This window comes from Gouania willdenowi, chromosome 17 (assembly GCF_900634775.1).
Source record: "Gouania willdenowi chromosome 17, fGouWil2.1, whole genome shotgun sequence".
Lineage (NCBI taxonomy): Eukaryota > Metazoa > Chordata > Actinopteri > Blenniiformes > Gobiesocidae > Gouania > Gouania willdenowi.
This window is the reverse complement of record NC_041060.1, coordinates 9,534,620-9,550,981: the sequence shown is the minus strand read 5'-3', so window position 1 is coordinate 9,550,981 and position 16,362 is coordinate 9,534,620. Positions and strand designations below refer to the sequence as shown.

Below are 16,362 nucleotides of genomic sequence, written 5' to 3'. Positions count from 1 at the left end.
TAAATGAATGAAGTTAAAAGACTTTTATGCATCCTTCTACGGGGCCCCATATCCCACAACGTAATGTGCAAAATTTTTCTGACAATGTCAATAAAAGTGTTTACAGTGAAAATAAAAAAAAACAAAAAACTTTCGAGCGGCAATTTCAACCTTTTACATCTTTTTTTTTTCCGAGCAAATGATCTTCAATTCATTGACCTATGAGGCCTATGCAATGTCTTCATCTAATAAAAAAAAAAATATATATATATATATATATATATATATATACTGTATAATCTCCAGCAGCTTTAACTTTTACAGCATTAACAATGTTTGAAAAAATACATAATAAATGCACCAGTTTATAGCTTTTCAATTATATTTACAACATTATGTACAAGAAATATGCAGTTAATATTTCAACTGTGCATGTTGTTCCATTAATGCGGTAGTTCCCAAATTTTACTACCCCTTTGTAGAAACTCTGGGGACCCTCCCATCACGACAAAATGTAAAAAATAAAAGAAATAATAACAACATTTTAAAAACTGGTAAAAGTTTTGAAAAAAAACTAAAACATTTGCAATCACATCTTTTAGAACAGTAATAAAACTCTTTATTAATGAAGTGCAAAGAATGCTCAAGGTTCCCCATCTCCCCTCTCGTGCCCCACAGTTTGGGAACCACTGCATTAATGTATATTTTGACTGCCAATAAATAAACCAAATTTTAATATGTTGACCACATTTTATTTATTTTCAAATCTTTCTGTACAGCAGACTGCTGAGGCGGACTTCACTGGAGGTTATGTCCAGTGAGTTTAGGTTTTTATGATCGTGATTAATGTTGGTGGAGAAGCCTCGTGTTTGGATGTGAGACCCTTTCAGTGTCAGGAAAATAAAAGCATATCTATTGTGATATGTGGATTTATGGGTGTGTGAGGTGACTGTGTTGGATTGGATGGATGATACTTTATCTGAGGAGAGTGGTCTCTCAAATGACTGCAAACACTCTGAAGGCTTTTCCTCCTGAAGGGTTCATGAGGCTGGAGGAAAGAGGAGAGTTTGAGTGAACAGAGAGTTTGAACATGGAGTGTGAATGTTTTTAATAAAATGTCATAGTCGTACGTCTCTGATGCGATGCTGTTCTGATGACTGCCACTGTAATTCCGCCTTCTGTCTACTGGCATGACATCCAGATACCCTCCAGACTCGTTCTGGATCACTCCTGCATGGATGGCAGCTCTGCAGATGCTGGATCTCTGGAAAGAGGGAAAAATATATAGATTTACTGAGAAGATGATTTAATTCTCCCAAAATAAAAATGTAAACATCCTCACAATAAGGTCACATTAATTTTTTTTATTTCAACATCGCTGTTTCAAGACTGCTCAATCAAGGAGCAGGGAGGAGAGACTCAAGGTAGGAAACATAAAGGGTGGGGAAGAATAGATTATTTTACAGTGAGGGTGAGATGTGAAGTTGTAGAACATATTGTGCTTATTATGTTGTGTATTCAAGCCAGTATAGTGACAAGTTTGAAGCTTAGCTATAAAGTTGGTGGCTGTGAACAGGGGGAATGAGTGAGTGGTAGTACCTAAAGCAGGTATTTGGGATCAACGTGTCTAAAGTTAAGCCCAGTATGAGTTTTATCCCACATCCCAAGGCGTGCCAGTGCATCGTAGACCAGTATATGTGCAAAAACCGCTACCGCAAACCCAGGAACTGCCCCGGGCCCGCAGATGCAGCCAGGCCAGCAGAAAGAGCGGGGACCAGGGAGCCCCAGGCCACCCCCCCACGGCCGAGCAGCCCCCCAGACACCCCCAAGATCCCAGGACAGGAGAGGCAGCCACCGCCCCCCACACACACATCCGAGGAAGCCCCAAGCAGCCGAGCACCCAGCGCATCCTGCATCCCGCGACCGACCCCAACCCCAAGGCCCCCCGCCAGCATCCCACGCCCCCCACCCACCCACACCCAAGTACCCAACCCCCGAGAGAGACCCTCGCCCGAGACCCCAGCAGAGGAGCTAAGGCCCACGCTCAGCAGACGGCCAGAGCCGCGGCCGCCCGCCGGTGGGCCCAGAGCCTCGCTTCTGTCAGTCTGCCCAAGGGCAGCTGTGGCTACAATAGTAGCTTACCACCACTAAGTGTGGAGTGAAAGAATAAAGCCTTGATTCTGTAAAGCATCTTTGAGTGTCCAAAAAAGCACTATATAAAACTGATGTATTATAATAATTATTATTATTTATAATTATGTTTTGCAAAATGGGGTCCTGACCCAAAGGTTGAGAACCCCTGCACTAGTGTTAACTGTGTTGGGGCAGAATAATTAGTTATGCTTAATAATATAATTACTTATATATTTTAATCCTTAAGCCTTGGGGTGTAACTTTCCATTGTGTGATTTTCATGTCTTAAACCTTGCTGGGTCAAACTGCCTTGTCAAAAGCACACAATATCTCCCCAAAACAATAAACGCACAAGGACGCATAGGCACTCTGTGTGTGTACTCACATGCTCACACAGTCACATGTCACATAGCACACCCCATACACATTCATTCACACACACAAACACAAACGCACACTCCTCCGTCTCTAAGACAACCGACAGATAACAGAACTGGTTGTTTAGACCCAAAAGAACAAACTGTCTTTCTTTTTTTCACCCTCTGTCCTCACCTCCTCCCTCTGCCTCTGCCTCTGTCTCAATCTCGGGGGGGGGAGGAGGGAGGGGGGAACTAAGGGGAGATATACGTGGCTTTAATATTGTGTCTCGTCACTCTGTCTTTGGATCGCCTGGCCAGGGGGTCACCATTTTTGTTTCCACTTTGTATTCTTTTATTTAGTTTAGAATAAACTATTTTTTATATAAAATCATCAATGCTTCTCCTGGACTCCATCATTCAACCAGAGCAATGAATCATGTCTTCAAATGAGGTCAACCGTAAATTCAGCCGTAACAACTGTGAAGTGTATCTTTATGTGAACATGTTGATGAGCAACAGGAACAGTGCTTACTACTTAACTAGGTCTATAGTAAATAATAATGCATAGTAAATAATCACTCGGCTTTCCATAGTCTTTTAAATCACTTTTTAGTTCATTTTTGCCTTTCTTTTTCACTTGAACTAAACTCGAGATGAAATGGTCAATAATCATGTTTAGATCACAGAATTAATCAATTTTAAATCCTATATTAATGTAGTTTTTAGATTTCATTGGATTGTTATATTGTATTTACTTTGGGATTTGTGAGTTTCAGTGTCATCGAACATAAAAACAGTTTCTTTTCTCAACTGCTCCCACTTAAAACTGAAATATTAAAATCACTTTTGTTGTAACAAAGTTGGTGGCTGACTATTTCTACAGTTTTCTGTAGTTTTAGGTAGATGTGCGTTATCGACAGGATTTAGGATTTTGATGCTGAACTTGAATTAATATATATCTTATTTATGTGTGTCATCTGTTTTGTTTGTTTGTGTTTTCAAAATCCCCATCAAATTATTTTAAAATGACATTATTACACTGGTTTTGATGATGCTAGAAAGCTCTGCTATTGACATAAAATATACCTGCACCTCATGTTGGCTATTCCTTTGCAAAAAATTCAACAGGAAAAAAAAAGAAATAAAGAGCACAAAGTGGCAAGAACTTACATCAAAGTAATACTTTGTCCCAGTGACTCGGGCTTGACTCTCGTGCAAACAGTTTCTGGGACAATACAGCCTGTAACAAGACCCAGAGTTGGAACAGCAAACACAGGCCCAGCTCAAAATATGCGTGCCAAATTGTAACTTAGTTTTTTCTGGCTCAAGTCAATTGTTGCTATAACAGGCACAACACTACAGCCCTTTTACTTGAAACGACTGTGTGCACAAAAGCGCCATTGTTACCTGGGGCAGTGTCGAACTGGTTTCTTGAAGGGGCAAAGAAGGGCGACCGTGGTATCGCATCTAACAGCCTTGACTGGGAGAGAATTTAGACAGAAAAACAAAATAACCCAACATGCAGTTTTGTACTGAATTGACAGGATTTCTTTGGTGAGGAGTCTTTCCTACCAGGCACTGTGTCTACTTTGAAAGAATTTGCGCTTCTGCTTTTACTGTGAAGGCACACAAAACTGTGAGCGGGCACTGCCATTTGAATATCATTGTCAATTAGTAGAAAAATTATATTCATAGGCTGTGTTCGAAATTATATACTACCGTACTACTCATACCAAGTCTGACTTCGAAATGAGTATGTAGTGTGTTCACATTAGATAGTACGGAAAGATCGAGTATTCGAGAAATGCCCAGATATATACTGTATCAGGACATTTATGAAGTATGCACAGTGGGCACACTCTTCATACTCAACCGCCCCATGACGCACTGTGAGCGAAAGGTAAAATCATCCTGGGACCGGCTTTAAGCTAAAAATCAAACATCCCCTTTTCAAAATAAAAGCATCTCTTCTTGTCTTCCATAATTTTTTCAAGCTTATGTAAATAGAGCTCTTGTCGTAGCACAACGGCAGGTCTCTGAAAATTTCCAAAATGTTGACATGAAATGTGTTTCCGCCAGTTTTATGGATCAAATGACCACATGTTGATATTAATAATAAAATAATAATAAACTTTATTTATATAGCACTTTTACAAAGTGCTTTCCAAAGGTCTATTCATTAGAAAATAGATATAAAGATTTGGTCAGAGATTAAAACAGATAAATACAAGTTACTAAAAATCAGGGTTTGTTTGGCCACAGAGTCAGCAGGCCTGATCTCTTCGCGCATGGTCTCAAGGTACGTGCAGATGTATACAATAATAAAAGCTCTGTGAGGTAAGTTGGGGATTAAACATAATCAATAAAATCTTAAAATCAATCCTAAAACATACAGGGAGCCAGTGTAAAAATGCTTAAACAGGGGTAATATGGTCATATTTCTTGTTTTTTATTAAAAATGGACAATTTGCAAATAGTTTCTATTCTACTTTATTCCTTTCTCACTTAAAATGCTTTTAGAACATTCAAAGGTGGCAAATCAACAGAGATATTTAGCCTCGGTGTGCTTCAGGTTTTTGTTGTCAGAGGTTCGAAATGCATCTTGGGAAACTTGGAAATATATACTTCAGTGGGAACGGTCATCATCCTAATCCTCCTAACCATACTTATCGTGTATAGTAGACAGTATGTGCTCATTGAGTCTGTATATGTATAGTACGGAGTATACCATTTCGAACACAGCCATAGTTTGCAAAGTATAGACAGAGTAAATCTTACCTTATGGATTGAATACCATTCTTGGGTGACTTTGTAAAATGTTGTTTTCTGCCCAGTCTGGTAACATCCAGCCACCCTCCATCATTATCAATAATGCCTGAGTGTAAAGCGGCTCCACATACGCTGGATTGCTGAAAAAAAAAATTCACCAAGAAAAGATGTTAATGTTATTTTTATCAAAACGGACACCATCACATTCACAAGTATTGATAATAATCATCTACCATGTCATAATATCCTGTTCCAACTACTTTTCCAGGTCTGTCCAGGCAGCCGGGTGGACACTCATATCTATACAACATAAACAAAGATGGTAAGAACACACACGCAAACACACGTCCTCCTTATTTTGTCATTCCAGATAATGACTTTCGGTAACACTTTCCTTGACGTTTTAAAGGCTGACATTACGCTGTCATTATTATGATATGATACCTGTCATTAGCATGAATAAGGTGTCATTAAGTGTCGTTCATTACCCTAACCAGGGTTGGGGTCAATTACAATTGTAATAATTGATAATTGATTACAATTATGGCATTATTCTAATTTTAACTTTAAAAATATGTTGCTGTTGTAATGGGAGTTAAATTGTAATTGAGTTTAGATAATTGACTTTGTAATTGTAATTAACTGCCAAGAAAATTCTATCAAAATTGTCACTAAAAGTTCTACACATTTGTAGTTATCAATTATTAAAATGTGTTTCATATCAAGCTTTCCCTTATTTTATCATTTAAAACAACATCATTGAAATCGATGGGTATATAGTAATTGAGAACGTATTTATAATTGACTATCTAAAGATTAAAAAAATTTGAAATTTATATTTAATTAGAAAAAACGCTGGTCACTGTAATCATTATTGAATTGGGTAATTGAAAACTGTATTAAATTATTAAAAACTGAAAAATGTAATTGACCCTAACCCCCCTAATTTTTTAGTCTTTTTATGCTCATAGGTGGTGAAGCGCTCAATTATTGCCTATTGCCTAGAACAGATTGTGATACATTTTGTACTGCTGTTCCGGGCACAAATTTCCCGCGCAGTTCTGCAGACGTGAAGTCAAATGAGGCTGATGGTGACGTCAAATGACGCTAGTGCGCGTTCTGGACGGCTTGAAGAGGTAGCCCAATACCGGAAATAAAGAAGAATGAAAAGAAGACGGCTTGGAGACAAACACGGTGGACGAAACTACTTTTGGGTTCCACAGATGCATGCAGAGGCATGTGCACAGGTCTTGCAGTAAACCGTCACATGAATGGCGAGTGAATGCAGAGCGGGCCGCATTTTCTCGTCCGAGTTCCACCCAACAGTGGAAACCTCATTTTTATTGTTAAAAAAAAAAAGAGGTTAATAAAAATTGTGTTTTTATTAACAAACATCTATTAATGTCAACATCAGATTAGCGCACGTGTAACAAGCGAAAGTGAAACAAACAGGGGTGCAGTGCACTCAAGAGACCCATCAGATCTTTTTACATAATCCATGTATCAAAGATAAGGATAATCCATGTTATTGGGCAGAAAAAGCAATGTTTCAACGGTGTATTCCTTTATAATTGTCCTCCCTTGCTCCATCCTCCCTGCACTGGGATCCTGCTCTCACTGTTAGTGTTAAAGCTGCATTCTTCAGGGTTGTGGCTGCTGCAGCAGGAAAGGAAGAACGCTGCGTGCAAACAACACTTTGACCGAACACGACCACCAGTTCTAAATATCTGTCCAAACCCGACCCGTCCGGTGTCATCTGGTCCCGTCGGGCTTCGGTCTGGTATCCATCCTCTAGTTAGGTGTCACTATGGAGTCTGATTTTTAGATCCTGCCCTATGCTCCTTCATGACACCTTATTCATGCTAATGACAGATAATGACAACGTAATGTCAGTGTTACAGATTTTTGTAATATAGAACTCTACCTGTTACAGGTCGTTCCCTTGCACTGGTCCCTCAGCTTGGTGTCACATTCCACCTGTTGGGCTTAAATAAACCTGTTTAGTTCCTGTGTCGAAAACGGTAAAGATGAATTAGTGATAATGTGAGTCATCCTTACACATCTGCTCTGTGCTGACAAGCGGGTTCGTCTCTGCGTTGTCATTGGACGATGGGTACGGGGACTGGGCTCTGGGTTCAGGCTCGCGGTCCCTCACTGGTTCTGGTTCTGGTTCAGGTTCAATGTAGTTGCTCTCTTCAATCTCAGGAGCCGGACGCCTTTCAACACCCCCATCTAAGACGGGGATCAAGGTAGAATGAAACAAAATTTATCTTCTAATTTTTTTTTCGCACCATTTTTGATATCAAACTCTTTAATAAAAATAAAAAAAATTGTATTTATGTCCTTCAAAGAAACCTAAAACTCTCTGTGAAGGGTGTAAGAAAAAAATTATTCTGCGATATATCGCGATATTTGACCGCACGATTATTGTATTGATCGGAAAAATATCCATATAGATTTAATGATGTTTTTTTTATGAAAAAAAAGTTTTATTGCAAAAACCTATGCATAGCATGTAAATGCCTGTTCACTCGGTGGCAGTGAACCACATCAGACCTGGTTAAACTATCTCACTCCTCAATGCATTTTAGCTGGAAGCTGAATGCAGTTTTTATAAAACATACTGAGCACTTTTATAGATTTATGTGGTTACTTTTTTTTTTTTTAATTTAGAAGCAAAAGTTTAACTTTTTTGAAAAACGTAATTTGACTGTTTGATAAACATACCACATGTTTTTGACATTGGTACTTGAATTGCAGTTAGATACCATTCACTTGTTCTCGCAAGTAAAAAAAAAAAATCACAAAAAAAATTAGATTAATTGTATTTCAGACAATTTTGTTCTTGCAAAGGTGAATTTTGTGATTATTGATATTGCGATATATCGCAATGTATATCGTATCATTGAGTATCAGGATATATCGTATCGTGAACTACTGTGTGATCCTGATCAGAATAAGACAGAAAATCCATGCAGGGCCGTCTTTCCCGACAGGCAACACAGGCGGCCGCCTAGGTCGCCATCTGCTGGAGGGGCAAAAATTGCACCCCCAATTTTTTTAAACATTTTTTTTTTAAATAATGATTTAAAAAGGTATAATAAACATGAAACACACCCTTTACAATCACTGTACATGTTTTCTCTTAATTAAATATTAATAAAAAAAAATCTGTAGCACGCATGTATACATGCTAATCTTCTGCCCGTATTTATATTTATTTTATTTTAATTTTTGTTCTATTCTATATAATTCTCTTGGGTTGTTTGCACATTGTGTTCTTTGGTTTTAAGATTTGTGTTACTGACTAGTAAAACTAAACAGGAAAGTAAAGCCTGCCCTGGACGTTATACATATCCTACGTGAGGTGCGTAAAAAATCAAGTACAGATGATTGTTGACAAGTATTTAGTGTAATTAATTAACCCACCTCTGTAGCAGAGGTTGTCTCTGCAGCCCCCACCATAGCTGGCTGGACAGGCAGAGCAGGGCGTTCCATATTTATATGGCGCGTGACCCCACCAGTTACCCCTAAAGAGACAAAGAAAAAAACGATTACCTTCAACTTCAAACTCTGCCCATGTAGATACTTTATTAGTCTTTATTTTCTCTGTGCTCTATTCTTTAGCTCAGTGTTTCTCAAATGGGGGTACGTGTACCCCTAGGGGTAAATGATGGCACTACAGGGGGTACTTGAGAGAGAGAGAGAGAGAGGTAAATAAACAAATGGTGTCAGTCTTAGTCACACCTCAGGCTTAATATGACCAGAAATGATAAAAACTATAGAAATAAATCTATTCAGGAGTCACCAAAACAGTGTTTTTCAGCCTTGGGGTCGAGACCCCATGTGGGGCCACCTAAAATTTCAGAAAAATTCAAAAAGATTCTTTAATCTTTTTTATTTTATTAAAACAAAACACAAACAACTGTATTTCTATACTTTCACTTTGTGAATCTAGTTCAACTAAAATGCAGAAAAATAAATATCTGAGCTCAAACATGATGAAAAACCAATTCCAGAAAAAAAATGTCTTTGGGGTCACCAGAAATTCTTGATATTAAAATGGGGTCACAGTTCAAAAAAGGTTGGGAACCACTGCACTAAATAATGTTTCTTTCCACTTACATACAAAATGAGATTATGTGGGTTTTCACTAGTTCATTCAATCATTTTGCTCTATAGTTGTTTTTCAAAAGTTGTGGTTGGACATACAGTAGGGGGTACTTGGACTCAGAAATAAGAAAGGGGGTACTTGAGCCAAAAAAGTTTGAGAACCACTGCTCTAGCTCACGTGTCAAACTCAAGGTACGGGGGCAAAATCCGGCCCGGCACTCAAACATGAACCATTGTGTAAATTACACTATAAATTAAAAATTTCAGGGGCTCAGTTTTCCCAGTGCTCATATAACATAATGGCCGTAATTTTTAATGTAATCCTTACAAAATCTCTTAGTTTTCCTCAAATTATTACATAACATTGTCCTTCATTAAATAGAAATTGGTCACAAATGTTGGAAATTTAAAGTGAAGTTCCTAGTTGGGACTGATATCTGTCACTTATTGCTTTGATATTGTCGGTTTCTTACATATTTAGTGTTTTATTTATACGTACAAGTACAAACTAGGGCACAATAATGTTGAAGTTACTCACTTTTCCTGCATAAAATCTGTGGCCTTCTTGAGATCAAACCGCTCCGTATTTGCCCCCCTGAACTGATATGTTTGACACCCCTGCTTTAGCTGAAGATTTGTTTTTTTCGTGAAAACTTACGGAGGAGAGTAGTTGCAGACCAGATAGACGGCCTTAGCCCAGATCATTCCCCACACGTTCATGTTGTAACACACATTGATAGCACAACCAATACGATTGCTGGTTGCCCACACCAGCTGAAATCACGGTCAAGAAAAAAAGACACATTTGAGGGGGTAGAACAGCCTAAGTAATAATCAAGCAACAAGATCATTTCTCTGTGCAGGTGCCATTAAACATGCAACCAAGCAGCTTTTAATTGGAAAATTTAACCTGAATTTGATCCTCCAAGGGAAATGTGTCTAAATGGTACACCAACCTGAGTGTAATGAGTGCAAACAGGTCCAGAACATCTTAACGGACAGTGTGGGTTACACTCCTGAGCGTAGGGGTATGAGTAATGTCTCACTTCATCATACCAGGCCTGGACATGGTAGGTTGGCGGACGATCCCTAAGGAAAGATGTAACCATTTTGTGTGTAGATAATAACAATAATATATGCATAAACTTCAAACATGTTCAGAGACAGAGAGACTTATTAGTAGTGAATGTTATTTGGAAGTTATAGGTTTTTTTTTTTTTTTTTTTTTTGCTGACTCTAAAGTAACAAAAATGAAGTATTTTTCACTTATATTAATTTAACGTAAATTTTCCGAAGACATAAACTACCACATTTTAAATTCGTATTAATATAATTATCTTATATTTAATTATTGAAATGACTTCAACTAAACATGTTATTTTCAACGCCTTTTTGTGATTCATTTTTACACTGAGATTATCTTGTGATGATCTTCAGTGACAGCATTGGAAATTGCTATTATCAACAACATTGAAATGGAAACATAGAAATAACTTTTGTATGTTGTAGCAATAGAGAAAATTGTTGGCAAAGTATATCGAGTTGATACAGGATTTATTTATTCTTAATGTATTTTTCACAAAGGCATCTCTATAAAATAAAAGGTTTTGTCAAAATGTACAATTATTTTTAAAATAAAATAACACCATTGATTTAATTTGAAATAAAAACATTTCTCAGGTTTTAAGTATACATACAATTATAAACTGCAGAAAATAATGGTCATTCAATGCTGTTTTGGTGCTGTGCATTATGTTTAATTTGAATGGTTGGCTATGATGTGATGCATTGATTGTTGTCTGGTTATTTCATTTTTTGTAGTTTCACAATGTCTAATAATTTTAAAACAAATAATAATAAGTTACTTAGCAAACAAATGACTTTACTTCTTTTAAAACGTACTAAAGTAAAAGTAAAAATACTGATTTAGAAATGTACTCAAAAAAGTACAAGTACCCATAAAAGCAACTCAATTACAGTAACTTGAGTACTTGTAATCCATTACTTTCACCTCTAGTATTGTATGTGTATATATATATTTTTTTTTTAGATAAATTAAAAACAAAAATAACAAAACCTTTTCTGATATTATACCTGCCCCAATGTGCTCCGAGGTTTTGACCGATCTGCGTCAACATGTGGCTCGGTCCATGCTCCCATCTGCAGGAATATGCCCAGTGTTCGGCACTCCGCTCCAGCTCATAATCCCACATCTGAGGAGCACACACACACACACACACACACACACACACACTTTTAATTATTGGGTTGACATTGAAAGTCAGCTGAGGTAAAAACATAAAAACTTTCTCTTGTATCTCCCAATGTAAATGCTTAAATCCTGCTTTCTGAACACCAGTTTGGCTTTTGACGGATGTCCACAAGCCTGAAACTCTGCTCTTAATCACCTCCTTGATTTAGGTAAACTAAGTGGCCACTTACCATAGCTGTGGATTTAACTGCTCCTCATTACAACTTGTACTGATATCTCCTCATTTTTTTTCAAGGCAACTAACCTAACACAAATTCCTCAGAAAATCCACCTGAAACTAACCATACACGCTCAAGGCAAAGTCAACCTGAAAAATGACCCTACTCTTAACTTGAAAGTGCTGCGGTTGTAAGCATGGCCCTCGCAAATTTTACACCGTATAGTCAAAACTAGGCCTCTCCTATTAAACACACACGTTGACTCTGTTACAGACGGTCACATACATGAGAGCTCACCACATCAACTTGCAGCTTTCTGCTACTATTCCCTCGTGTTGTTTCAAAGCTTGTTTCCAGTAAGTTTGGCTCCCATTAAACAATATTAGGGGCTAAAAACGATGATAAAGCTTAACAACAAAGACACCCACTGTTTGGGGTCTTGATGCTATCTTAACGTGATCTAGCGTAAATGCTGGATTTAAAAAAAAAAAAAGAAAGCAGACTTTGAGGTTGAGTAAACGTTAATGTAGTGTTGACTGTGAAGAAAGAGAATGGATGCCGTGTGGTCAGCTGTTGACACGATGTTTAGTTGCAGTATGACACGTGTCAAACTCGAGACTCGGGGGGCCAAATCCGGCCGTTTAGAGCAGTGGTTCTCAAACTTCTTTGGCTCAATTGCCCCTTTGTCCGACTACAACATTTTGCTCAAAATTCTGTACTATAGATCATAATGATGGAATGAATGAGTGATAACGCACATTTTGAAGAATTTCATTTTGTAAATAAGTGAATGAAACAGTATTTAGTGCCTCCTGAAGAGGTTTATTTCTTTAGTTTTTATCATTTATGGTCATCTCCCTGCAGATGTGGGACCAAGACTGATTCTTGTATTTGCAGATCAGGGTCTAATCAAGATTTATTTATTTATTTTATTTATTTATTCAGTTTATTTCTGCATTCACAGAAGTTTTGTTATTCCTCTTTTTTTTTCTTTTTTTTTTTTTTTTGTTTTGTTTTGTCCATGCTGAAAAAGGAGACGAGAAGCTGTTTGCTTATCCAAGTCCCGTCCCCTGTTCAAGATCATTTCTATCATCATTTTGTGTTTTTTGGTGTTGTTTGTCTGTTCTTTTTATTATTCTGTGTGTGTGTGTTTGTGTGTGTGTGTGTGTGTGTGTGTGTTTTTCTTTCTTAGTGTGTATTTTTGGTGTCAATTTGTGTATTTTGTTGTTGTTTGTCGATGCTTTTTGTTATTCAGTATATTTTTTCTCTTCCTCTTATTTTGTATGTTTTTGCTGTTGTCTTGTGAGTCTCAAAATAATTCAGTTGAAGATAAGTCAGTCTCTCGAAAATCACACATTTAATGAAATTCCTCAAAACATTTATAGGGCTTACAGTTTTCCCCAAGCTTATATCACATTATGTGATGTGTACGGTGGTTGGAAAGTGTCAGGCAAATGCATTTACAGAATTGAATACAAACGGTTCACAACACAAATGCAAAAGGGCCACAACACGAATGCAAAAGGGCCACAACGGAAGAGTTTCCAACGTACTGGTATTACAGACGGACACGTTCCTGATGGATAATGTTATTGAGGAAGGAAGGAGGGTAGAGAGTTTTTTTGATAATGATTGAATTTCAAGGAGTAGTTCTATCCCAGCCACCATAGATGTGTCATTTTTAGCACAAAGAAAAAAGAACAAAAAGGAGAAAAAAAAGAAATTTTAAAAATCCTGCAATTTCTCAAAAAAATGCTTTATATTACACAAAAATTGGTCCGCAAGGACTGATATCTGTCACCTAATTTTTGGATATTGTTGTTGCTTTACATATTTTACACATCATGTATATGTGGAAGTGGAAACTCCGACATATTAGTATTAAAAATGCTTCTTTTTTTTGGCCTAAAATCTGCGGCCCACTGGAGATCTAACTTGTCCTTATTTGGCCCCTGAACTAAGCTGACTTCAACACCTCTGCAATAAGCCTTTACCAATGAGTACAATAATGATCAAATGGGGTTGAAACTCTGTTTCACCACCTTAATGCAGGCCATATGTTTGGGGTGAGGTAAACGCACATTACACACACAATTGCCCATTAAGAGGGGTGCTGCAAACATTGGGGCTTACATGGAACGTGGAATTTAGATTTCAACATTGCCAAAGAAAAAGATGTTGTACATGCTCTGTAGAATTCCCATTTATGATTTTTTTAGTGAAAGTTCAGAAAAAATTGTTTTATGCAACTGGAGTTAGCCCAAGTAAAAAAAAGAAGAATTTAAAATTAAACAACGCAATATTTCAAACCACATACTACACCTCAGAGGGACTGAGGGTCTAAGCTCCACTCGTCCAGCTTTTTCTCCACAGAGTTCTCCCTGAAATTTACACTAGTTTCCTCTCAATCTTCCAAAAAAAATTCTATGCACATTGTTTGCTCTATCAACCCCAAGATTGTGTGGGCCAGATGGTAAGCTTTGCAAGGTCAGATGTGCCTCATTGGCTGCCAGTGGTTAAGTGCTGTACATCAGGGGTTCTCGACCCACATTTTGCCACGGTCATTAATTCGCAACCCACTGTATATCTTTTGAGATTTAAATGACTCACTCAGTCTGACTGATGTTTGTATTCATCCCATGCAGATACTGTATAGCTATATAGGCTAAACATATATATTTTTAAAAATCTCCACTTTTATTTCAAAACTTCACATAATGATTGCTTCACAAAATTGATGAATAGCAATAGTAGTTTAATTTTAGCATATTAATTTGGCCAGAGTTTATACACAACAAAATAATTGTTGCAAAACCATGCATTTTATCTGTAACAAAATAGATTAGCAATCTGGGGTAAAACAACACTTTGGCTTAAGGTTGGAACATTTTGTATTGTATTTCTCATTTAAAAGATGGATTTACTTAGTTATTCATCAGTACCTCTGGCCATAAACCTGCACAAAGCATGTCATGAGGATGGATATGCTCCATTAAAATCTTGTAGGACCAACTTTGTTGCTAATAAAATGCTAACCCTACTCATAGACCTCTACAAATATGCGGAGTTTGAGATCCTTGCCAGGGGGGCAAAATAAAAAATAAATTAAATATATAGACCGTCTCGAGATTCACGTCAACCACAATGTGTGTAACATATACAAGAATGCAAAAGTGATGAGTAACATAATTGATAACGTTGACCTCAACAATTTGCATCGACACGCTGTTTAATGTTGTAAATTCATGATAAAATCAGGCCAGCGGCCGCTTTCGGCTTCATTTTTGCTGCAGTACCATAACATGAACTGCTGGGTGCAAGTGTCACTTCACCATTTACATTGTGGAGAGGAATTGCACAACAGAAGAAAAACCAACCTAAACATTGGTTGTATGACTCGAGTGCCAAAGAACAACAAATTAATTAATATGTATTTTACACAGTCACTGTTAAATGGCACTTAAAATATTTGTATATTATAAGAAGTGTATTTTATTCTAAAACTTTTGACAGTGCTCCCCCTGCCCCCAGCAAACTCTTCGTATGCTGCTACAGTCAACTTTAATCCCTGTTTGTCACTACTACCTCAATGATAGGAGTTAATTGAAATTGTCTGGTTCTCACGTTCTTTTGAGGTATAAGAAGAATAACAAGAGCATGAGGGGCCTAACAGCTGAATAGGTTTTCCTGAGCTGAGAGGAAGACAACCCTGCCAACCAACCTTTACAAAAAGGGTCACCGCAACAGCTTCAAATCTCCCTTTTGCATTCCAAAACGCATTAAGTTTCAAAAATACAGATCTTTACCCAGCCATCTGCCAGGACCACCTCTGCTACGGAGCTAAGTGCAAGGTGTGGATTCCCAGACCACTGGATTTAAAATGAATGCTTGAGGTACAGCTTTAAGAAGAAAACTATAGAAGAATAAACATTAAGTCTTACTTTGTTTTCCTTTCTTTTTCAAAGTATGCAAATCTCCCTCACTTCACGCCATGCAACCCTGTCCAGACCATGAAATGTGGCCATGATTGTAGTAACCTTAAGTAAGATCTTTGTATTTCAAGTACACCAAGTGACGTGTTTTACATTAGCTGACACAAACAGAGCCTTTAAGGTATTTGCTGAGTTGTTTTTCTTTATTCTTTTTTTCTGACATTTAGAGGTAGAAACTGCTACAAAGGTGCAGCCCCGTTGGCCTTGAGTTTTTGCAGTCTGCAAACCAAACAAAACATTCATGAGTTTTCAGTTTTACCACATCATTATCATCAGTAATAGAATCCTTAAATGAGGAGACACTGGATTAGTATGCCAAACATACATTTTAAATCTGTGGCACCTCAAATGACATGCATGAAGGATCACATAAAAGATAGCATTGGTCTTGGGATGAGAATTAAGAGATGTGGGGAAAATGTAAAGGAAGAAACGCAAAGGCTGCTGACAAGGTTCGTGAGCATATGGCAGTGAGAAGTAGAAGTGGAGTGTGGAGAGGCTGGACAGAAAGAGATGAAGGGGGTGACTGATGGTTGAGGTAGAGGGTAGGATAACACTGCGAGGGTGAAAGTTGAATCTGCGCCAGG

General features: G+C 37.7%; 1 protein-coding gene across 2 annotated transcripts in view; it reads right to left on the bottom strand.

The window, feature by feature from the left end:
- Positions 1-328: 328 nt before the first annotated feature.
- Positions 329-16,362, bottom strand: part of crispld1b (cysteine-rich secretory protein LCCL domain containing 1b) — a 20,260-nt gene continuing 4,226 nt past the window's right edge. For both annotated transcript variants that reach the window (XM_028473304.1, XM_028473305.1), the window contains 13 exons: positions 11,448-11,566; positions 10,310-10,442; positions 10,012-10,127; positions 8,670-8,770; positions 7,299-7,472; positions 7,165-7,225; positions 5,474-5,540; positions 5,250-5,380; positions 4,044-4,087; positions 3,879-3,951; positions 3,642-3,711; positions 1,110-1,243; positions 329-1,027 (listed from right to left, as the gene is read on the bottom strand). In XM_028473304.1, the coding sequence (XP_028329105.1) occupies positions 976-1,027; positions 1,110-1,243; positions 3,642-3,711; positions 3,879-3,951; positions 4,044-4,087; positions 5,250-5,380; positions 5,474-5,540; positions 7,165-7,225; positions 7,299-7,472; positions 8,670-8,770; positions 10,012-10,127; positions 10,310-10,442; positions 11,448-11,566 (1,275 nt within the window). In that variant the 3' untranslated portion in view covers positions 329-975. The remainder of the gene's footprint in view (positions 1,028-1,109; positions 1,244-3,641; positions 3,712-3,878; positions 3,952-4,043; positions 4,088-5,249; positions 5,381-5,473; positions 5,541-7,164; positions 7,226-7,298; positions 7,473-8,669; positions 8,771-10,011; positions 10,128-10,309; positions 10,443-11,447; positions 11,567-16,362) is intronic.